The sequence below is a fragment of the Pseudopipra pipra genome, chromosome 3 (genome assembly GCF_036250125.1).
Source record: "Pseudopipra pipra isolate bDixPip1 chromosome 3, bDixPip1.hap1, whole genome shotgun sequence".
Taxonomy (NCBI): Eukaryota; Metazoa; Chordata; class Aves; order Passeriformes; family Pipridae; genus Pseudopipra; species Pseudopipra pipra.
This window is the reverse complement of record NC_087551.1, coordinates 45,508,232-45,532,294: the sequence shown is the minus strand read 5'-3', so window position 1 is coordinate 45,532,294 and position 24,063 is coordinate 45,508,232. Positions and strand designations below refer to the sequence as shown.

At 41.9% G+C, this 24,063-nt stretch overlaps 1 protein-coding gene across 3 annotated transcripts in view; it reads right to left on the bottom strand.

The window, feature by feature from the left end:
* Nucleotides 1-24,063, bottom strand: part of PDE10A (phosphodiesterase 10A) — a 350,481-nt gene that overhangs the window by 151,969 nt on the left and 174,449 nt on the right. The window contains exon 1 of one of the 3 annotated variants that reach the window (XM_064648954.1): nt 18,442-19,668. The exons of 1 other annotated variant lie outside the window; for it this stretch is intronic. In XM_064648954.1, the coding sequence (XP_064505024.1) occupies nt 18,442-19,291 (850 nt within the window). In that variant the 5' untranslated portion in view covers nt 19,292-19,668. Of the gene's footprint in view, nt 1-14,300; nt 14,514-18,441; nt 19,669-24,063 lie in introns of those variants that run through there. One more of the 3 variants, XM_064648956.1, reaches the window with a different exon arrangement.

Genomic DNA, 24,063 nt, shown 5'->3' with positions numbered 1-24,063 from the left:
CTAATATTTCTCAAAAAGATCATGGGTACCTATAAAACTACCAATCTCATTCATTAGACAGCTGCCTTCTCTTCATAAAGCTGTCAGCATGGGGGCAACTGTTTCATCTTTCTGAGTAAAGTCTCTTCTGAAATGAAGTTGTGATGGGATAATAAACTAACAAAATAAACAAAACCCACCCTCTTACTGAAGATACTGCATCTACTAAAAGGCTGTGGTAAGAGTCAATTAACAAAGCATATGACAAGTTTTGGAAGGAGGAAAGGCCACAGAAAGCTCTCTCACCCTTTCAGCAGGTAGTCCTAATAAGAAGTCACCAGGAATGCCACCTCTATATTTTAGGAGCATACGAACAGATTAGTTTACATTTTTAAAAATACTGTTACTAGCACTTGGTAGTACTCTGCTTCCTTCCCTGCCTTCCACCAGCGGACCACCCTCTACATGTATAATACACGGGAATTTTCCTTATGTATTGTACCTTTGTCAAGAAAAATATATTCACCATAAATCTAAATCATAAATCTAAATCTAAACTATGGTTTAGATAATCTAGTAAAAATCTAAATCCAAGCCTTCATCAGAGGAAGGGAGCAGGTGACTAAGTGAAACTGCAACAGTTCTAGCAGTTTACAGTTTAACAACAGCATTTAAAAGCATTATTTCCCTTCTCCTTTGGTCCATTAAATCAGTCAGATGAAGGGTTATGTCATCCATCCAGCACAGTAGTCCACTTCAAAATGCCACAGCACTGAAAAACAAGTGCTGTCTACATGCAATTATGTGAATACAAAAAGAAAAGTTGTAGAATGGTAAACCAGCTTACAATCACAGTTTGGACTTCAATCTCTCAACCAATACCAACAGCACTTTTTCCTCATCAGAGCCTCAGAAACAACAACTACCATTTATTTTCATAAAGCCTGCTGCTTTTCAAAGATGTCACAAGCCCATCAGTTGAGTCAAAGAAAGGGATGTCTGAAAATTCAAGCCAAAGATAGCAAGTGCCTGTGTATGAACTACTGTCATGGGCTGAGTTTAAAGGGTAAAGGGACTTAAATATGCTGTAAAGTAGATATCCATTTCCTGAAATGCAGCAACTTCTTGCTTTCCTTTTCCAATTGAGAAAAGCTCAGTTACATACAATGAACTAAAACATACTCAGATGCCAAATATTCTTGTTCAGGCAATGCTCTTCAAAACCTGGAATTAAGTTAATGTAATTAATTATTCTTATCCAAATCATTATCCCAGCAGCTTTTTAGCCTGTATGTTAGGGAGCTTTGCATCCACAAGAGTCCCCCCCAAAAAAATTACATTGACAGACTTTTAGCACTGAACATTGCACAGCTGGCCAGAAGACAAGCAGGGAGTTGCCTGTCTGCAGCATCGGATCAGAACCGTCTCTATGCTCTAACATTCCATCTGCTACAGGACCAACACTGTCGTTGACAGCTCACTTTTAATACTTGCCACAAACACTGTAGAAATGAAAAGTCTGTTTCAAGTCCAAAATGCAACTTACAATTCAGAAATGCACCTTTAGTGTATTTCACAGCTGGTGCTGCTTTTTACAATAGCTATTTAATATTCTGTTTTATTAAAAAGTTCCACAAAAATATCACAACCCTTTCAGAAGCAAAATATGAGTCACCATCTCCACATCCCCAAGCTTCAGGCCACCAGAGAAAAAGATCTTATTTTTTATCACAGAGGAGTTAGTAAAGGAAATCTGGCTTTCATTTTCTGTCAGACGTACACATAAGGAGAAATCAGCAGCAGAGCTGTGTGGAAGTTTCATTAGAAAACCCATCATGGCTTGCAGTTCCCTCCTTTCCCTTGATTTCCACTTTTTTAATAAACACAAAATGCAGGTCATGCCCTTGAACTTCTGTCAATGTATGATTTTATACAAAGGCCATGTGAAAAACTCATGAATTAATATGAATTAAATGACCAAAGAAACCAAACAGGATGATAGCTGTTTCAAATGTTAGTAGGAACTGAGTATGCCAATGTGTGAAAAAGGAAAAAACTTCCACCAGTTTAGCATACCTTATGCACTAATTTAGAGCACCTAGATAGTATTCTTCCAAGTTCATTTTCCTGAAATCTGAAGCTAAACCAGTCTTCATTTAATTCACAAAGTTTAGAGACACATCACTCCTCTTAAAAGAATACAGGTCTATATGGCAAAAAATAAATAAATATCTATGTACAGTTTTCAATTGTAGATCCAGCTCCTGTCTAGAGAGTTTTATTGGGATTTGAGTTGCAAATTCATCTTTGGTCTGGAAAAACTACAGCCACAAAATGACCGTAAACAGAATAAGTATCTTCCAGCTGTTACAAAAACAGCTTTACTTTACTTTACAAAACAGCTTTTGCTTTACTTTACAAAATAATTTTATCCGTTTTTAAACTATTTGCAGAAGTTTTCTTCAGCAAGATTTATGCAGAGTTAAGCGTATAAAAAAGCGATCATTGAATCTTCTGTGCTTTGGCATACAGAAAGAACAACTGTCCGTCTAGCTGCCGTTCTCTTCCTGTCAAAGCAGACACGAGGTTCAGCCCATGGCTTTCAAACTTCCTTGAGATCATGGGCTAGGAAACAGCACAAAGGATTACCCGTAACACAATTACATAACATAATTACTGTTATTTTTAATAATACAGAGCCATCAAAGTACCATTATGACCAAGACAGAGGGGAACCTTTGCGAGTAGTCTTTTTTGCTTCCATATCTGCACACATAAGCAACTGGCAGAGTGCCTAAAAAGTTCTACAGAACTTACCACAACAATACCATGCAGGTCTGGTTGAAGTCTAAAAACAACTTGGTGATCAAATTGTTTGCAGACAGGAAGGACTTTTTGGCTTCATATTTTTTTTATTGGCTGTATGCTTTCCCACCCCCTATGCCACCAATGCCTTAAATACAGAAAAAATCAGCTAAAGTTACTAAGCATCAAACCTCTCGTCTACTCCCCTGCCATGATCCCCACTGAATCCAAGGTTATTCAAGAATAACTAAGGGAAGGCTCTTTCCTTGGAGCGTTTCTGAAGATTTTTCTGGTCAAAAATTTGTTACACATCATTAGTCACTCTACAAATTATCACTACAGCAAATTTTTGTGTGCCATATGCTAACAACTGTGACCAGATAATAACATCTGGGCACCCCAAGCATTCAAACCAATAACTTGTATAACATGGAGCTCATGTTTTTTCCATACCTTGCCATAACTTACTTTTTCTGAAGTCACCACAGGTCAAAAAATTAGCAACAGAGTCACTGTGTTCCATTGGTCAAAATATAATATTCAGTTGTAGACACTGAAAATTCCTCAAGTGATGAATTTTAATGTGTTTCTACTTCAGATTAAATGAGGTATTAGACAAAATGGTTAAAATAACATATAGGAAAGCAAACTGATTTGGCTTAAACATGTGGTTGCAGTCTACAGGATCAAAGTGTTTCAACTTACTGTATTTTAGTTTCCAAGACAGACTGAGAGGAAACAATATATCTTCATCAGAAAATATATTCCTGACAGGACTAATACACATTAGATAAATCCTGACAGGAGTAATATGCATTAGATAAATATTTAGACTATCTGAAGAATTTATCTATCAAGTCCACCCAGCTTTTTGCACCTAGGCCTTCTTCCTGTATCGATTGTGTTGATTCCCTGTTTTAGCATAATCTGCAGAGAAAGAGACTAGAAGTTTTGTTGAAATCTGATTTAGTTGCACCATATTTTAAAATATTTTGTAAAAATACTCTTCATGAATAAAAACTTTCAATACTTCTTTGAGGGACTGATGTCAGGAAATCAGATTCATAAAGCACAAACAATCCATTACAATAGAATGATCAAATGATAAAGATAATGATCAAGGAGTAAATATCATGGCAACAGAAATCAATGACAAATCTCACATTAAACAAAGAGGACCTGCGATTTTGTTCCGTTTCCAGGAAACACAAATGCATTACATCAGTTGAGATGCACTTCCCATCATGATGACTTGATTGCAGAGTCCCTTGGTAAATTACACTTGAGAAGTAAAAAGCTACTGAAAACATCACTGACCTCTCCTGCAGAAGCTATGTATCTATGCCTTGTGCATAACACATTAAAAATTTCAGGAATCCAGAGAAATTAGAGCCACCATTAACAGAACCTTAATGCTACCAAGAGAACTAATAAAGATTCAAGAACAACAAAAACCCAACAGATCTTTAGAAGGTCAAAAGAAACAACACATGCAATTGCCTTACTGGCTTTTTAGCTACAAAATTTGCCCCTACAAATAGATTTTGAGCCTATGACTAATTGTAATCAAATTTGACCATACCATACATGCATCAGATGTGAATTCACGAAAACCAGCATCTAGGAAGACCACACAAGGCACACAAGGCATGAACAAGAAGCTGCAAAAAAAGAACAGAAGCTCTGCCCATCTTATGCAATAGCAGACATTCTGGGCAGCAAGCAATGGGTGGAGGAAGCAAGGAGAAAAGAAAAAGCACCAGGAGCATCCAGACTTCAGATCTAATGCCCACTGAATTGATTGAGGTTTAGGGGTTATTGGTCTTTGTCTTACTTCATTTGAATTGAGCAGGCACAGATTTGAGCTGATTCACAGTGTTTCAGCAGAAAAACCATGTAAGCAAAGTAGCTAAAATATGAAAACATACAAAGTAGGAGAACAGCACTTTGGGTGGTACCCAAATTATGCACTGCTCCAAAAAAAAAGCATTATGTCAGTAAGATGACAGTATTTGTATTACAGCATTTTACCAAAATAACTCAAAAATACATAGATTTGTTTTTTTTTTTTTTCAGAACAGGATTATTACCAAAGTGTGTGATAGAAATAAAATGCTAAAAACTAACTAAATAAATCCAAAGCCTGAATTCAAAAGTTTCACTAAACTGCGCATCAGCTGATCAGTTGATAAAACTGAAGGACTAAACCTTCACATGCAGATTTTGACTGCCAAACAATATAAAAGACACCAATAAGTAAAGGACCACATAAAATCTCCAGCAGTACAAGACAGGAAGTGACCATTATCCGTGCTTCTGCATGTTATTGAAAAAGTGCATGCTGGATAGCAACACGGTAATGTATCAGTAACCATCATCTAGACTGAAGATATATTACTTTACAGTCACTGTATTATTTTAAACGTGCTTACCTATTTCTCCTTATTTTCACCCTTTACTGATACTCCTCTCAAACTCCAATAGCTATCTTGAAGTTCAAGAGCTCTGAAACAGTTTCACAAAGATCTCCCAGCTGATGCAAAGATGGCGGTTTGAGTTATGAAAACATCTACAAAAAAATTACATTACTAACTGCAGTTCTCTCAATACAGCTCAGTACTTCGCTCTTTAAGCAACACCACTGACTGTAGCACTATTAGTTGTGGCCAGACCATACGAACAAATATATAGGAGGATGAATGTATGTTCTGAAACTAAGAGTAAATTCATAGCAAAAGGTGAAGTAAAACTGCTGCAAATTCTAATGCTAAATTCTAATTCTAAATTCAATAAATGAGGCAGAAAATGGTAAGTGGTCAGAAAACTATGAATTGCAAATACAGTCTAGAAGCATCTGAAGGACATCCTCTAGTTTGTCTTCTCTTTCCTTTCTTTTTCTCCCCTAGTCTTATTGATGCTGGTGAGGTAAACTTATCATCTTCATTGTTCTCACCATTTCTCAACAAATATAATGTTATTTGCTAAAACAGTAATTCTTCCCTCAATTAAAATGCATATTAGAAAAGCAGCAGCAGCAGAAGTAGGTCTAATCAAAACTAATGCTTACTTTACACTTCATGCTTTTAATGCAAGAACATTTAAAGTGGTCTCAATTTTGGCCTTGAAGAGAACAATGCACTATTATGTTTTTCAACCAAAGCTCCCAGATCCCCAGTGTCTGGGATCTGTTTACAGAAAAAAGACACACACAAAAACAAATAAAGTCACAAGAGGCTATAGCAACATTCTGCTTGGATCATTAAAGCAATGTTATCTGGCAGAAAGACCCCCAGATTAGAAGCCAAGTGGTGAATTCTCATTGTGGCTTTGCCATTTTTCTACTTTGTAGCCACTCATCTACTTTGATAGAGTTTCCCCAACTGCTTGGAAAGACAGTGTGCTGTCTAAGTTTTGATAATCTCCTGGTTTAGAAAACTTCCAGGTTTGTTGTGAGAATTAGTTTGTGTTCACTCAGTGCTTGGGGCAGGGGATGGCTAGAGATTGTGAATATAATTATTTCAGGTTATCTCCAATCACTGACATAGAGAAAACTAGTGAATATTCTTGTAGTTCTTCCTAATCCCTTTCCTTTTGCATTCTTTGGTAATATGCAGGTGACAAGAGACTATTACTGCCCCTAGCACAGAAAAGGATAAAACCTATTAAAGAGAGTCCAAAGGACGAGTATGAATATCATGAATGGCCTTGAGGGGAAGCCGTATGAGGAGCAACTGAGGTCACTTGGTCTGTTCAGCCTAGAGAAGAGGAGACTGAGGGGAGACCTCATTGCAGTCTACAACTTCCTCGTGAGAGGGAGAGGAGGGGCAGGCACTGTTCTCTTCTCTGTAGTAACCAGAGATGGGACCCAGGGTAATGGTACGAAGCTGAGTCAGGGGAAGTTTAGTTTAGATATTAGGAAAAAGTTTTTCACCCAGAGGTTGGTTGGGCACTGGAACAGGCTCCCCAGGGCAATGGTCACAGCACCAAGCCTCGCAGAATTCAAAAAGGATTAGGACAATGCTCTCAGGCATATGGTGTCACTCTTGGGGATGTGTCTGTGCAGGTCCAGGAGTTGGACTTGATCATCTTGTGGGTGCCTTCCAACTCAGGCTATTCTGTGATTCTATGAAAAAAAAATGTATTTCATTCCCATAAAACTTTTATGCATCTACCACCAGTAGAAAAGCCCCAAAGACAACTAGCAGTTCCATCTTTGTGAAAGGTCTTCACTATAGAATTAGAAGGATTTGGGGTTTGCTACGAAGAAAAGAAGATAACAAGTAATACTTCCTGTATACATCATGCACATTGTGGGCTAGGTGAAGTACTGGGCAAGAGAAGTAAAAGTCTTGTGGGGAAAAAAAACCAAACACCAAAACAAAAAACCCTGAGCATACAAGTAGAGACCTTCATAAAGCTGACTTCCAAGATAGCAAAATTTATATTACATAAATCATGCTATATCCCCATCTTCCATGTTAAATAACATGTTTTAAACATGCACTTTCAACTCACAAATGTGCCTGCAAAAGGGAGGAGTACTCATGTATAGAAAGAGCAGCCTTAAGGAGGAAGAATTAGACCATTTATTTAAACAGGAGGGTTAGTTTACGTGAACTTCAAGTGACCATGAAACTATGGCGTAAGTGTACCAAGCACAGCCAAGTTGATCTAAGATGAGCTGCTGATGAAAGGGGGGGTTTATCCTCTCATCAGCTCCCAGCAATAGGCTGACGTGTCAACAGGCTTCCCATCAGCACTGGTGAACGTTTGACTACACAAAATCAACTTCCTGAACTTATTCAGGAAGTTAACTAACAGAAAACTTACTCTACTCAACAGGAACCTACCATATCTCAGCTTCCTAAAACAGCTTGCTTTGGAGTCAGATACTTTCCAGCATTGACAGGGGATGAAGCAAGCAGGTTTAAGTTTATGTCCTCATTGCTCCTAACAGCCTCTTGTAATCTGCTTCTAGAGATCACCAGCACATGAGTAGGACCCAAGGTCATCTTTGTGTTTCTTCATCCATCACAGCAGCCTACAGCTCAGTAAGCTAGCAGACATTCAGCTTTGCATGTATCGCAAGTTAGGAAGCCAATGTGCTTGAGCCTTTTTTCTGCTACTGCTGCTGATCTGGGAGTGACTTCCAGCAGAGGAACATAGGTTAGGTACCTCAGCTGGCACTAGTAGAATTGCCAAAGCTCATCTCTCATGTCTAAAACCTATCAAAATTATATTAGTATAAGCCAATATAAAAGTATTTTAGGAGACTTTAGAACCAGTTTGTCAACTGAGTTTTAAGTTCCAAAGTGAAGTTCAGAGCAGGGCATTTCTATATTTAAACAAAACTTAAGCCTTACCAATTTATGTTGTAGCAAGAAAATTTAAAAATTCCAATATTGCTCAATATAACTGTGTAACTGTTCTCATGTTCTCTTTTCAATTTTGATATATATAGCAGATTTCAACTCCCTTACAATTCCTCCCTTCAGCTCCATAAACAGCAAAATTGTGAAACAAGAAAAACAAAAGCTGCCTTTTTACAAGCACTTAGGAAAAAAGTCTTTCTCGGCACAGCAGAAGGGCTAGTTGCTTTGATTCTAACAGAAGTTGTTATAATGAGATGTTGCAAAGTGCTAAGAGACTGGATCAACATATTTTTAAAAAGGTACAAACAGCTGAATGAACAAAAACAAACAAAAAAATTAGCCTTGCAGTCAAATCAGAGGGTAACACCTGCAACATCATCTTGTAAACAAGCACCAAGGCTTGTCGTGAAAAGCAAGAGGTCACATCAGCAAACTAACCAACCACAGTGATGTTTCCTATAGTCACAACATATCCACAGATAGAGCCATCGAAGGAAACTCATGTTAAGAGACACAGAAAAGGCATGTGTAACCAAATTACACTTTAATAAACTGTTAGAAAAAAAGCAGGAACAAGGTGGATAAGTTATTAAACTACAACTAAGCATTAAAAAAAAAAAGAAAAAACACATAGGGTAGAACAGTAAACTTTCAGTGACCTTAAAAAATAGTAAAAGATGCTGTCAGCTGGAATAAATAAGAGATTGTCAAATAGTAGTTGGCTGATCCATGAATATTAAGCTATAAAAAGTAAAGAACTAAATTAAAACGTTATCTGTAATTACCTTCATCGAGTTTATAATATTCACCAGGCACCACTTATGTTGTTGTTAAAGAGGAAAAAGTTATAGTTAAGCAGAAACAAAACATTCGTGACATTAAAAAGTAACACACAAATGGTCATCTTATATCTTACACTTCAGTGAAATCTTATACTTCACTGAAGAGATTTCCTAGAAATTTAATGATTTGCTGGGAGATATTTATATATCACACCTTTCATCTACCCCAAAAGAAACTTCTCATAGTTTATAAATAGCTTTCACTATAAGGATGAACATTTTCTTCTGCTGCAATTGCATTCTTTTGAGCAAAAACATGTTATCTTCTCTTACCATTACAATCCCTTTTCTGTTTCTGATTTTTACCCCTTCAATACTACTGTCATGGATGGATATGTCTCCATCATTTTTCATTAACTTAAGATATGTGATATCACCACACACACTTCATTCATCCTTGTCAACTGACAAACTTTGTATCTTCTTGTTCCCCTGTGAACATTCATTTACACATTTTAGCCACAACTTTCAAAAATTCTCTTAAAGCAGCAAGTTGAGGAGACAAAGACCTTAAATACAAATAATTGCACTGAGTCGGGCAGCAAGCCATGTCCTCCAACAATGGTCCCTTATTCACTGGATGCATCTTTCATTCAGGATTTTGTAGAGCTTGTGGTTCATTCTCTAGGAGAACTTGGTCTGTAGAAAAAAGGTCTGCAGAAACAAGGTTTGCCTACTGCCACAAACAGTTTAGACTGTTTGGTTCCTCTGCTGGTCCATATGGCTATGTCCTTATACAAGTAATTAAAACAGCCCAGGGCCTGGTCTCTAGCCACAAAGTACAGGGGCATGACACAGCTTGTGTCTGCAAAGCTAAACTCTCCTCCTTTCTCCAGGTCAGAAGAGGAAAGTACAGCACTGCCCTTTGGGAACAGTCCCCCTTCGCTTACTCCCAACACACATGCAGACAGTTAGGCATCAGCCTAAACTGGACCAAGGAGTACTCTCAAAATTAAGCAGAATGGACAGGTCTAAAGCTCGAGCCCACACTCTCTCTGTGCTTAGCTCAAAAAGTATAAGCATTGCTTATCACTCCAAAAAAAGTCCAAAAAAGATTTGAAGCAACCATGCAAACTACAAACAAATCCTACCCACAAAAAAGTCTGTTAAAGTTCCTACAACACGCCAAATGATCCAGTTCTTTCTACCACCACAAGAGCTAAGCCAAAAATTGTATGAGAAATGCACTGTTCTATAGACATTGGAAACTGCAGGTCATCCGCACTCTCTGATGTCTTCAAAGAACTTCTCAAAAGGTACCTCTTATCCCAAAACCTTCTTGCATTCATAATCATGAGCTGAAGGTTAAAGAACTACATTTAAGACTCAAGATGCATGAAAAAGCAGCTTTCCAAGGGTAATTGTCTCAGGAGTCTTTACTGGTGAAAACTGAAGACACAGGAACAGTGAGACACATCCACACAAAAGCAATTTGCTCTCAAGAATGAGGCACAGGAGCCTGACACAATGAAACCTGAGCATACTAGCTAAGGCAGTGCCTGTTTTGAGAACAGATGAGTTCAGTTTCCTGTTACATCAAACAGTAACTTTCATCAGTCTTACGTGTGCTTAAAAAAAAGCAAGAAAAAAATTTCTACTGACATCACACTTAGGGTTGGGCAGACAGTGGCAGATTAGGAAACACAATGACTCACCACAAATACGGAACACATAGTGAGCATTTTCAAACTACCATGCAAAATTTCATCTTACCTAAAAAAAACAGACAATACCGCTGAAGTGAGCTATACCAGAAGAAGAGCAACAGCACCATAGTGCCTTCACTCAACAAAAGCAGTCAGGTAAAATAAAAACACTAAGGCTAAGACACCAGCCCACTGCTGGAAGAAACAAAATCAAAACAATTCAGCAATCAAGACGGAAACATCAGCTAAAATAAGCTGATGGGTGGACAAGGAGGAAATTATATTAAGTTGAAATTACAGATACAACTGAAAGAGAGAAAGCCATACAAAGAAAGGATAACTGACTGAGCTGTGTTCCAAAAAAGAATTCACTCTAGAAAAGTTGTCAAGGTATCTGTATATGCATGAAAGACAACCAAAATATAGACACAAAAAAACCAGTGTAAGTAAAAGAGTGGGTTATCATAAACTTAACTGCTATGTGTTAGGGAAAAAAAAGAGCATTAGTGAAATACTGAGACAATTTTTTTTTTCTTTAGACTAAGTCAAAGACCATTAGAAGAGAGGGTAATAGCTTTATCCAGTTTGGAAGCAAATAAAATAAGGTACTACGGAAGAAATATAATGGGGATATAAAAACTAGGCAGTGAGGAAAACTACAAAATAATAAAAAGGATGCACATTTAACTCCCATAATTCAGGCTAAGCATTTTATTCTCTGAAGCAGCAGAACACGCTAATGTTGCAGAATTCCTACTAAAATATATATGACAAAGAAAGGGGCATCTTTACTTCCAAAATTTCCCCACAGGGTGAAGCAAAGCAAGCAGTACTATTAAGGTGAGCATAGCAATGCTTGTCGGCAGCTGCAAAAACCTGCTATTCTGGGTACATATGGGTCAGAAGGATTAGAGATGTGAGGTTCCTGTACAAAGTTATTAGAATTTCAGATGCAAAAGTTTACTTTTCTTTAGGAAGTATTTGTGGCTTGACTTTAGGGGATTTCTTTCTGATGCAAGTGAAAGGGTAAGAGGAAGAAAGAATGTTGAAACCATTAACAGTTGAATAAACTTTGTTAAGAGAAGCACAGCTCTGCTGCACGAGAGTTGGTTAATAACGCAGAAATAAGGAATCAGATCAATAAGTGCTAATGAAAGCATTAAATCTTCACAGTTTCCAGAAGGAAGGTGGATTAACTGGTATCAGACCCTGACAATCTCTTCTTTGGGTCCCAGCATCAAAGAAGGTCAGATAACTACTGCTGCTTCTACATTTAGTTTTATTTTATTATTATTTTAATTAGATACCAATAACATTAGTATGGCTTCTCTGAAGATAGTAAATAACATCCAAAAGCCTTCTCTTTTAGTATTCTTGAGTCAGAACTTTTCAGAAAGCCTTCAAGAATTTTGAAATAAAGGAGTTCTTTGTAAGTATGTAAATGATAGACTTTTTTAAACTAGTTCATACACTTGCCAGCTTTGGTTTTTTTTAAGAACACAATTAGCATACTTCTATGTTGAAATAAAGCATTCTCAGAGTGCACTAATAGTAAAGATGAATTCATGAATTTATCATAAAAAAATTTAGAACTTATTAACAAGATTGTCCTTCTCCCCTGCAAAAAAATAACATCATAAGCATTCTGAAATGTTCATTTGTTAACAAAGTCATGACTATGGATTTGTTATGTGCCTTTTGAACTGTCTCATTCGAGTGTGCAATACATCATTACATCGTCTGGCACAGCAGAAGCCAAAGTCTTCGATAAACATCAGCCAGGCTGGTTCCTCCCACACTAATTATGACAGCTTGACAAGGAGTGGTGAAGAAACTACAGAAATACACCACTTTCTCAAAAGCTTTTAAAAAGGGGACAAGGGGGGCAAGGGAAGCCCACCTCGCAGGATGAAAACCCTGTGTCCTCACCTTGAAACAAATTAGCAAAAAAAAATAGCATCATTTAATAGAAGAGGTCAAAGCTGGGACTTGATTCAACGCAGTTGCCAGGTTCAACTGCATCAACTTGTCACATCCCACAAGATAAGAGAGGCTGAGCTGCGAGAGCTTTCAGACAGGAAAGGCAGTAGCGCTCTCGGAGCTGTCAATCAGTAGGTGGCACTCTTCAAACTCCGACCGTGGGAAGCCAAGTACCAGCACAAGTGAGGACACTACAAAGCAGTCTGGATCTTTAGCAGAAATATCGAAAGAAATATTGAACTGTTTTAGCCATTATTGACACCCATGGGGAATGCAGTGTCTTCATTTCAATAATACATACAGCAACCCTTGCATATAACCTCTGAAGTTAAGAAGAATTATAATTTTTGGGTGCTATAAATATTTTGGATGAACACTATTGTACACTATTACTGTAACAAAACCAGTACCTTAAGAAATTATCCATTACATCTGCAGAATAATTTGAGTGCAGCCTTGTAGCTAATTAAGTAGATGTAAGTCAAACTCATGACTCAATTTATTTTTTTTAACATAACAAAACATAGCATCATTATTTATGTTTTATTGCATAAAACAAAGCTGAGCACTAAATTTGTTACAACAAATGAAATAGATAACCAAATCTTTTGGAATAATACATGAATTGTTATTTCTATGGTATTTACTAGTGAAGATGCAGTCGACACACTCAAAGATTCAATCGTTTTTAGGACAGGATTTCAAATCAATACAGGGCATAAAAAAAATAAAAATATTGCTCCATAAAAAAGTGTCAGACTTTCCATTCCTGCAAATAGTGTTCTTCATTTAACAATTATACTTTTTTTAAGAAAATTTAAATACAGATTGAAATCAATGCACTTTACTGCTTATTTGATAAAACAGTAAAAGGAAGAGCAGATTTAGTAAAAATGTTTGAGTACAGGTACTTGTAATTGAAACAGCCAGCAGAGGGAGTATAAAAACAATTAAAAAAAAACTCAAACAGCCCTTTTCTTTTTATATATTTTTACTTATGATTTTAGCTTCCTTTTAAAATATGATAACAGTGCCAGCAGTGCAAAAATTAGAATATTGTAAAAGAAAAAATTGAATTTTAAAGTATTAATGACTTGAAACTAAAATACTTTTTAAAGTAGCATTAAAAATTGAGCTGATACTAGACTCAAATTGAAATATGATTTTAAACACAGGCAAGGTTAACATCAACCAACAAGCTGCATAAGCCATTTCCAAGTTATAAATCCATTCATTCACAGACTCTCATTCTTAATTTTCTGAATCTAAAACCGACTTCATGATTTGATAATGCTCAGAGAATGTTAGGCATGCTCTAGCTGTATTAGAAGACAGGATAAAATCTTAAAACTAAATAAAAGTTACTGTTGTACTGATCTGTACAACAGATGATATAAAAGCAAGTCAGCCAAGTATATGTCCTGGATCATCAGTGGAAATAAACATTTACACGACTGTTTCAAAATCAAGTCACTAAGTCACATATATGCCAAATAAAAACTCATCTTTATGTTTCAGGTTTTCACCATATCCAGCTGGAATGTATGGCTTAAACATGAGCAAAGGGAATAAGGACACAAATGGGGTGAATGGAGCTGCCAGCCTTGTGTTAGAATCATAAATGAGCTGGCATCCTCCTCACACAAGTGGCAGGAAGAAACCATCTCCCAACTCACCTACACTATCCCAGTGTGCATAATCACACTTTCCGCAGTCCATTTTACAGGAGGAGCAAGGTTACTGAATTAACAGTGAAGGTGTTTCCTCCTTTCTCAAGGCTTATGAGTGCTAGGTAACCCCAAGCCATCAGGCAAACACGGGTAGCAGAGCTGAGGAGTCAAAGTGACAGAGAATTAGTTATTTCAAATGTAAACTGCATGTCTTATAGACAACCATTTGCAAAAATACCTGACTTGGACAAACAAGCCCTTCTTCACTGTTACCTGCTTGTGCTTACATGGTTTTCATTCCATGCCATACCTTGCTGTCTGCCCTATATATTTTTCTGTTATTCCACTAAACAGAATGGCAGTGCTGCAGACCAGGATACATGGTATTCCTATATGCTAAAGGAAAATGTGATACTATGAAACACCAGTCCTGATGGCAACCACTGAAAGACACCACTTAACTATATACCACTTAAGTGACAATTTTGTTTTCAATGAACCCAGAGACAGAATCCATGGGTTGAAAACTTTTTACATCATGATGAAATTTTTTTATATCATCTAAATTTTAAGCATGATCTAATTGTACAACCAAACCCTGTCCACCTTTACATAAGGGATTCATTGCTGAAGATCAGCATTTGGCTTAAAACACCCCGACTGCAAAAAATGAATACACATACCAGAAAAAAAATGAGAATCAAGCCAAGATTAACTTTCCCAATAGTGTAGGTAACAGGAATAATTTTAACTTTATTTAAACTTTAATTGCTATTTTCTTCCAGAACTACAGATCTTACTACATCCATTCTTTCCTAAAGTACTTCTTAATTAGAAAGTCTTAGCATCTGGCATGTGAAGGTACAGGATAAAGTTGCTGCATCTCCAACAAACAAGCAGAAAAAAGCCAGAAAAAAAGGTAACTGTATAAAATAACATTATGTTGATAATTTTCTGACAAGCAGAAAGACAGCTTACTGTAAAATATTCATACCTGTCAGTAGACTCATGGCACACTGGCACACAGATGACATATGCTATATGTGCACCTTTAGAGATCTTGAACGTAGAAGGAAGATGTGATGCTCCCCTAAATGTAAGACATTTCCCAGAAACCTGAAATACGGGATATCTGGTAACTTGCAGTATCTTAAATATGATAGAACTCCACTGGACTATTGATCCAGGATATTTGATACTAAAAGTTTCTTAAAACACCATGTTATGCACCAAGGTTTTAAACAGTTAAGAAAAACAATTCACACCACAAAAAGTTCATATAAGCTTCCGCAGTCCAGTGCTTCGTTGGGAATATTGAAAACTAAATGAGTCAGATATGGCGCAAACTGTGTATTGCAGAATCTAAAATTTTAATATCAAGAATCTTCTAACAAAATCCTGACTGGAGAGCTCACAAGTCAAAAGAGCTCAGAGGTGAAAGAAGAATACCTCTCCAGCAATTTCACTGTTTTCCACTCGTGAAAAGGATTCTGTTATATCACTTTTAAATCTCCTTTCCAAAAGGGCTCATCTCAATTCTGTTCCCTACAGAACTCCTCAGTTTCTCTGCGAAAATATTTAGACTTCTTTTTGTCTTTAAAGTCAAATGTGTATATATATATAAGTATGATTTAGAACCTAAAATATGGTTTAGGAAACAAAACCTATGAGATGCAGAATATTATCTTCATTATTTTACATTATCTCATCCTCTTCAAAACAATGACAGCCTTCCGGCTGCACTGTAACCAGCACTGTGCACAGTACTCCAAACAGTTGACAAGTGTTCTTTGCAGTAGCTTCACTGGATCTGAATAGTATCTTGTTTAACTTTCCTCCACTCCTTTTTTCAGCCTGGTTTCCTAAGGAAATCAGTTATGCAATCACTTGGGGAGGGAGGGAGGTGTCCACATATGTATATATGCAATGCATGGGGACGTGTGTCCATCTGATCTCATTAATATCTTTTGAGCCCATTGGCCAATTTCAATCACATTCAAGAGAAGAATAGAGATATAAGACATTTAAGTTCTTGAAAGTTGCATGAGAGCAGGCTGCAGAACATGGAAAAGTGTTTCCACAGAGAGAGAGGCTGCATGTCTTCTTAGACGTCAGTCAATTCACAGGGGAAAGAATAGTTCTGCTCCTTTCCTGCCTGCCGGAAAATCTTCAGTCAGAGGTCACAATCAGTGAAAGATGACCAAGTTCGTTGTGTTCAAGTGTTCATAAAATAGCTTAAGTTGAATTCACCACTACTTTTAAAGCTGTTTTGAACAGAGACTATGTTTTCCACATCATCTTTTTCCTAATCTAGCATAGGAGTGAATTGCCCTACATGACACACATTCCCTGGCTTGGTCCCTTGCTCCTAAGACCACTTATTTTAAAACATGCATGGCATCATTCTACCCCCTCAAACACAGAGAAAATTAAAACTACAAAAGCTTAGGATTCCCTTCAGGCCTCAAGACTAAACAAGTATGTGGCTCTGTAACACGATCAACTATTGAATAAAGTTTCAAAAAGACAGTCCAGCAAATATATAATCATTTTTATTCACCTCTACCGTGGAACACTAGTACTACCACAACTGCAGGCTCTTGTGCTAAAGACAGCTGTAAGACAATAAGACAAATAATGAGATTTCAGCGAACATCTCTATAGTTCTTCACACACACACCCAAAATGAATACATGTGTGAACTATATACGATTCACCTGTATCCAAAAAGCCACCTTTATCAAAGTATACTAAAAGATTAAAATGCAAGTCTAGGGACACATTAAGACATATATCTACAAATTAAAGAACTGTCACAAAAAGAAAGAAATAGCCACAGCTGATTGAAGTTACCTAAGCATCAAAATACTGGGCAAGAAAAAAAGTTTTTTATAAAATAAAAAAAAAAAATATTTCTGCCCAGATAACACGCTCCGCTTGGAAATTCATTCGTCCCATTACCACACCGAAGCCCAGCACATTTCCCTTCCTGGCTGTGGGGAAGGGAAGGGCCACCTGACCCCGGGAGGTTTCGGCCCGAAGCTGCGGGTGCTCCAGAGCGGCCCCAGCCCCGGGGGCGCCCACCCTGCGGGACGCGGCGTGTCAGGGAACCGCCTCGGAGCGGGGTTGGCGGCACCGGGAGGCTCGGGGCGAGACACCCGAAGGGGAGCCGGGCCGCATCCCTGAGAATGGGGAGTTTCTGCCGTGCGAAGCCCTCCTTTCCGCTCCCACAGCCCGCCTCGGGGCTCGGGCCGCTCCCGCCGGACTCCCCCGGCCAGCACGGGGAGGGCACTCGCCAAGCTCCGCACCAAGAGGAGGCCGAGCGGCAGCTCCGGCCCCACTCTCGTCTCCTGGCACGGCAAGAGCGCGGCCCCGCGCCCTTCCCCCGCGTTCGGGCTCGGTGGGAGCCGGCGAGGGTTTGGGAACGGCTGGCTGCGGGGCGCCCTGTACGGAGCTCCTCAGTGCCCCCTTTATTCCGCCCTCCCCACCAGCCGGTCACTACCCCCGTTCCAGCGCCAACCCCCCAGTAGCAAGGAGCACATGTTTCCTCTCCGGCTCCTGGCCCGCCTTACAACGAGCCACGGCCAGTGGAAGGCGGCACCCGGTACCAAAGCCGGATCAGAAATATGGAATGTGACCGCGCGTGGCAGATCTGACGGGGGATGCAGAAAGAAGCGATCCATTTCACCCTTTTCGGTCTTCCGTCGCCGCATTTCTGTCAACTGCCAATACCATAATGCTTCCTTATTGTTACTTCAAGTAAGTAGGGGGGACAGTCTCCAATCCCCTACGTGTCATTCCTGAGCAAATTAAGCATGTATCAAGTAAAGGGCTGACATACATATACGTTGAGTTGTCTGATCTCGGAATGATGCCGAAATCCTCGAGGCGTTAACAGCCAGCTCCCACAAAGAGCATTCAGTTACACTGAGCATCCCCTTTGTCCGTGCATCCTCAATACACACCCGGCCGCTCCTCCATGCGTCCACGCACGCCCCACGTATACGGCCCCTTTGTGTCCTCGCCTCCCCCCCACTCACAAAGAAATGCCCTTTCCACAAGGCATGCACCCAGCCTCGGACACAGCCCTTCGCCTTCCCCCGAGACACGCGCGACCCGCCGCCGGGCACAGCGCTCCGGTACCTACTTGTATTCAAGAAACAGTCCGTAAACCTCCTAAAGCAGCTTGCAGAATTAGATCCATCTTCCATGTCTGGCCCTAGGAGCAGGGGAGACGAGAAGGAGAAGAAGGCGCCTCTCTGCCGCTGCTGCCGCCTAGGAGTCCTGCTCCCGCCGGGGCCGTCGCCTCCTCGGATCCCGTCGCCGCGGGCTGCTGCTGCAGCAGCGAGGGAATTGCAGGACCACGGGCGAGAGGCGGCTGGGGAGAGGAGGGGCCGGGAGTGGTGCTGCCGAGGGCCGCCGGCTGCGGAACGGAGCAGCAAGCCCTGGATGGAGGAAGAACAGAAGAGTCTCCTCCTGCCGCTGCCGCCTGGATGGGCGATCAAGTGAGCTGCTGCTGCTGCTGCTCCGCCAACATCTCTTCCTCCTCCTCCTCCTCCTGCCGCTCTCGCTGCCTCTCCTCCTCCCTCCCTCCCTTGGAGACTTGTGAGGTTAAAGGAAAACGAGGAGGGGAAACGAGGAGGCGGCGGCAAGAAGTAAAAAGAAGATGGAGAAGCGGAGGAAAAGGAGGGGATTGGAGCGAGGAAAGGAGCCGCTGCCGCTCTGGAGACGATGCTGGCGGAGACGGCAGAAGAGGCTGTCCCTGCAGCGCGGCTCCTGCTGCTGCTGGTGGTTGTCAGGAGGACAGAGAGGGAGCTGTAGGCAGCCGAGCCGCCTCCAGGAGCGGGGGGAGGAGGAGGAGACCCGCCGCTGCCTCCACCTCCACCGCTCTGGCCATGGGAGTGGAGCAGGCGGCTGCCGGAGCCGGGCTTTTCCCCGAGTGCTGCAGCCAGGGGGGCCGAGGGGCGGGATAAGATCCGCTTCTCCGGGTTGGACATGCTTCCGCTCTTCCCTCCCTTTCCCGGCAGTTTAAGGCAGGACGCCTAGGACTAAAGCGAAAGAGGAAGCCGAAAAAGGACGGAGCCAAACCAGGGGTTACCGTGGATAGGTCCTTCGTTCCCTCCGGCAACCCCCGGCCACTATTTCCTTCGCACTCCGGCTCCCCGCCCTCATAAAATCCTCACATTTCCGTTCCCCCTTTAGGCCAGAGGGACAGGGCGCTACTGACCGCTAAACGGTTCCAATCCCCTTTTAAAGTCCGCTTTTCCCCATGCTCCCACCTCACATTCAGAGCAAGAAAACGGCAACAATCTGTATTTTCTTCGAGCGAGGCAAATATTGCCCCGTATGTGCGCGCTCGCCTGCAAAGAGGCAGATACAATCACTGCAGTGCCGCTTCCAGCAGCAGCCCCGGCCGCCAGAAAACGCCCACTGGCGGAGCCAGCGCTTCCCAGTCTGCCTCCCTCCCTCCCATCCTCTCATTGCCAGGCGCGCACACGGGAACTACGGCACAGCGGTTACCTAAAGGGAACGCGAGGAGAGACAGTAGGAAAAGATCCTCCCTATGCGGTCTCATTATTTTAAACGTATATTTCCAGCCGCTGAGATCAAAAGGCAGACGCCCTGCGGTGCCTGGAATGGACACGCCACAGAACTGCCCCTCCGTTTCTATGGGACATCCAACACCGTCCTTATGCGAAGAGGCACAGTCCCTCCCCATCACACGTGTTTGTTTCAGCCCCCTCCCCGCCCTCCCCACAACTTGGCACACTAGCAGCCACCCACCCCTCAGCCCCAGCCCTCCGGCCCCCCGAGGGGCCGTCGCAGACCCTTCCCTCGTATGCAGAGTGGCCCTGGGGCTGCCACCGGCCTTGCTCCGCCGGCAAAGGAGCCGCTGCTCGTCAGCGAGCCTGTCGCAGCGGCCAGCCGCCACCCAGCACCGGCGCTGATGTCCCCTGGCATTTGGGGTCCCGACCCGCAGCCCCCGTCGGGGGAGCACTCCGCCGCCGCCGCCTCGCCCCGCCAGCCCGGGCGCAGTCCGCCCGTCCCGCCTGCACGGCGCCTCGGCGGGCAGCGCTACCGTGTCCCTCAGCGGGGCAGCTGTCGGGGGAACGGCCGGTCAAGGGAAGCCCGAAGATGGGCTCAAATCGGAGAGGGCCTGAGGACAGCGCTGAAAGCCCTGGCCCTGCGTATTTCGTTTTCGCCCTAAACTCCCTCTGTCCTGGGTGCCAGCGGCCGTCGAGAGGCGGGCAGAGAGGTCCGAGCCCACCAGAGTTCACCTCTGGCAGCGGGGAAAGGGAGCCGGCGTCACCAATCGGCAGCAGGGCTATCCTCAGCCCTGCCGGGGCAATCCCTTCGGGCCAGGCGGGACGGCAGGCGCCGTAGAGCTGACGCCCCGCGCCGCTGATGAGCGCGACGGAGCTCCCGGGCTGCGGACAGCCCTCCGCCGGCTGCGGACAGCCCTCCGCCGGCTGCCCTCCCGGGACAGCCTCGCCCCTCAGCCCTGTCAGCGGCGGGAACGGGCGAGCATCGTTTATCACTCGGGGCCCCCCGTGCAGGCGGCGGAGCTCACCTGGACGGCGGTCGCCTTGCCCGGCCGTCGCCTCCCCTCGCCCGGCGGGCAGCTGCCGGGCAGCGGGGCGTTCCCCACCCTCGGAAGGGGCGCTGGGGCTCAGTGCCCGCTGCCAGAGCACCAGGCTGGCAGCTCCCTCGGGCACCATGGCGCCGACCGCTAGCGCGGGGGGCACCTGCAGGGCTGGACTGAGGGGGACCTCACACGCCGCAGGGCCACCCCGCCGCGGGAGGACGGCGCGGCCGCGGCTTCCTTGCCGCAGGTACCTGGACGGAGCGGAGGGAACGTCGCTCCTCGGGCAGACGGCGCGTCCGCCCGGAGCTCCCACCCACCAGCGGGCGGAGAAGCTGCGGCAGCGGTGGTGCCCACCCAGCCGGGGCCGCCGCCGTGCCGCTGGCAGCAGATTTTGTTGCGATGCGGCGGGGCCCCTGCGCAGCCAGGGCGGGCGCTGCCCCGCGGAGCGCGGCTGGAGCGGACACCGCTGGAACCGTTGCAGGCGCTGGCGAAAAAGATGTTTCTGCGGTCGCTGCCAGCAGGGCACCCGAAACGCGGGAGATTCTGTTTTCCTCCTCTACCTTCCCGGAGATCAGACCTTTGTGTCGTCCGCCGCCACTCTAGGTGCTGCGTTACTGGGTCCAGGTGTCTGCGGGAGTCCTCGTCAAACTACCGCAGTCTTCTTATTTCGCTTCAAAATTAGGGTCGCTCTTTCGAATTTCGACTCCTTCTTTGAAAACAGTATAAACCTACGCTTTTGGCTTTTATTTCAAATCGTTGAAGTATTTTATATTATCATTTCGGGATTTCTTTTAATGCTAAAATACCCACCAGCTCCTGTTAGTCTTTATGTATCAATCTGTAAGGCTGCAAGAGATGCTCCTCTGAAAATAACAACGCTTTCAAATTAAAGTGCATTTCCAGCAGCTGAATGTTCTGTAACAGTAAGAAACAATCCACAGAGTCTGCAAAAGGTTTTAAATGCAAAAACATATTAAAAACTCTAATTAAAAGAACAAAAAAACTGCAAAACAATACAAAAAAACTCAGATAGGGCAGGTTTTACTAAAGTGTTTCCATCTACATGGTTCTTAAAACCTCCTGTTGCTTAAAAATCCTGAACTGAAATGCAGAAAACTGAATCTGCTTCTGTAATTCACTTCCTCTTAGTATATTTGTATGACTTTATCAAAACGGTTTAATAACTTATATCTCACGTCTATTTGTGTGAGATGCTTTTATTTCCTTAAGTCCATTAAATATAGAGGGTTTTCCGTGGTAAATGCTGCACAATGACTAGAGATCCAGCAAACATTTAAATTCTCCAAGAGAAATCTTAGCTAATGAAAACAAAATTTTAGTGAATTGTGTTTTGTTATTGCAGCCTATTTTTTTAACAATTAACAACTTCTTATTAGAAAATCTCTAATACTAAAATGTTTAAAATTAGAGATAATCCGACTGAAATGACCGACAAAAAACAAGAGCTAGTCACCCGAAAAAATTAAAGTAACTGCTTTAGACAGATTAGTCCCAATTGTTCTGTCGATACCAAGAGTAAATTTCTGAAACTTTACATCGTCAATTTGTAAGTGCAGAAATCTTGTTTAACTGTGCTAATCTTTGCTAAATTCTTCAGTTGCTGTTCACCCAAACTGCAGTTGTTCAAATATTAATACCTGACACTGGATATCTATCTATTTATACAAGGCATGTCAATTGTGCATGTATAAATATGTACGTGTATAATCATCAAACCAAGCAAAACACATTTTGATTTGTAAGAAATTATCAGATATTCTAGAAAAGCAGCTTTCAGGTTAAGGGTTATTTACAAACTATTCATTAGATTAGTTTTCATTAACCATTGGCAATTCATACCTGATTGGTCACCTGCTTCTTGACTGGGCAAGCAAAAACAATCACAAAAAAGAAATTAGATGACAGAGAAAATTAATTTTCAAGCTCTGTAAATATATATTTGTAAAATATACTGATTTGCAGACAAGTTAAATATGCTTCATGGCCATCTCAATACCTGGGGATAAATTAGTGATGAATCACATTTGCTCTTCAATGTCAATCTGGGTTTTCATTGCTCAGCCAGCATCACAATTTCCATTGCCATAGAGAGATGAAGTCACTGATCCCACTGTGGTACTAACCATACACCCACATCATTTACCAGAAAAGTCTCAGCCACTGCAATAGGAATTTTTGATATGAAACAGTGAGATTTGCTACATCATCCCCCCTAAAAAGGATTTTAAAAACTCTGAAACACAAGTAATGCAAGTTAAAATACTCTGATGCATCCCCTTGCGTCAGGTGCAAGGGTTCTGATATGAATGCCCCGTGAGAGCACAACCATGAGCAAAAATCTTTAGTTGTATTTGCATGGGTAAATATGATTTCATGACAACTCAGGAGTCAGAGTGCCCAATGAAGACATGAGGAGGTCTAACATGCATCGTACTTACAGGAACACGCCTGGTTTGAAAGCAACAAATAAGCCTATTTGGCAATGATTCGGAAATCTTAGAACACTTGAAGAAAAACATTGTGGGGAAAAAGTAAAATCAAGTTATAACAAAGGTTGCTTGGTATTAAATACAGCTTAAAGCCAATATCTGTTATTTCCCAATTCTGTCTGCTCCATTTTAAGAATGACAGTGTATCACTTTTTGTCCGGTCCCACTCTTTTGCCTGGTGAATCCTCTTATCCTTATATCCTAAGAATTCATTCTATTATATATGATCAGTTCCTTGGGGGAAGAAAAAAAGAAGAAGAAATAAGACAGATTATGGGGAAAAGGAGTTTATAAAAATGTAGGATGACAGCAGTAGAGGATGAGAGAGTTGATGGAACCAACCACCTGAATGCGGGTGCGGCAGAAGCAGCCACAATGAAATAGAGAGAAGGCAACCTGCTGGAAAGGTGGGGCAGGTAGAGTGAAAGGATAAATGCAGCTAAACCTCAAGCTGTTGAGCTGAGTAAATACAGCCCCAAATAATTTTTTCCCCCTAGGAATTTTCTAATAAATGATCCCACAGAATATAGCAATTATCATCCAGTCCAATTGCTATCATAAATTAGAAACCTCCAGAAAGGACATTGTTCTAAAGTCTTGTTCAATAAAGCCTTAGAATAATTTATAAATAACACCATTCCTTAAGGGATTCTTTTTTACAAAGGATTATTCT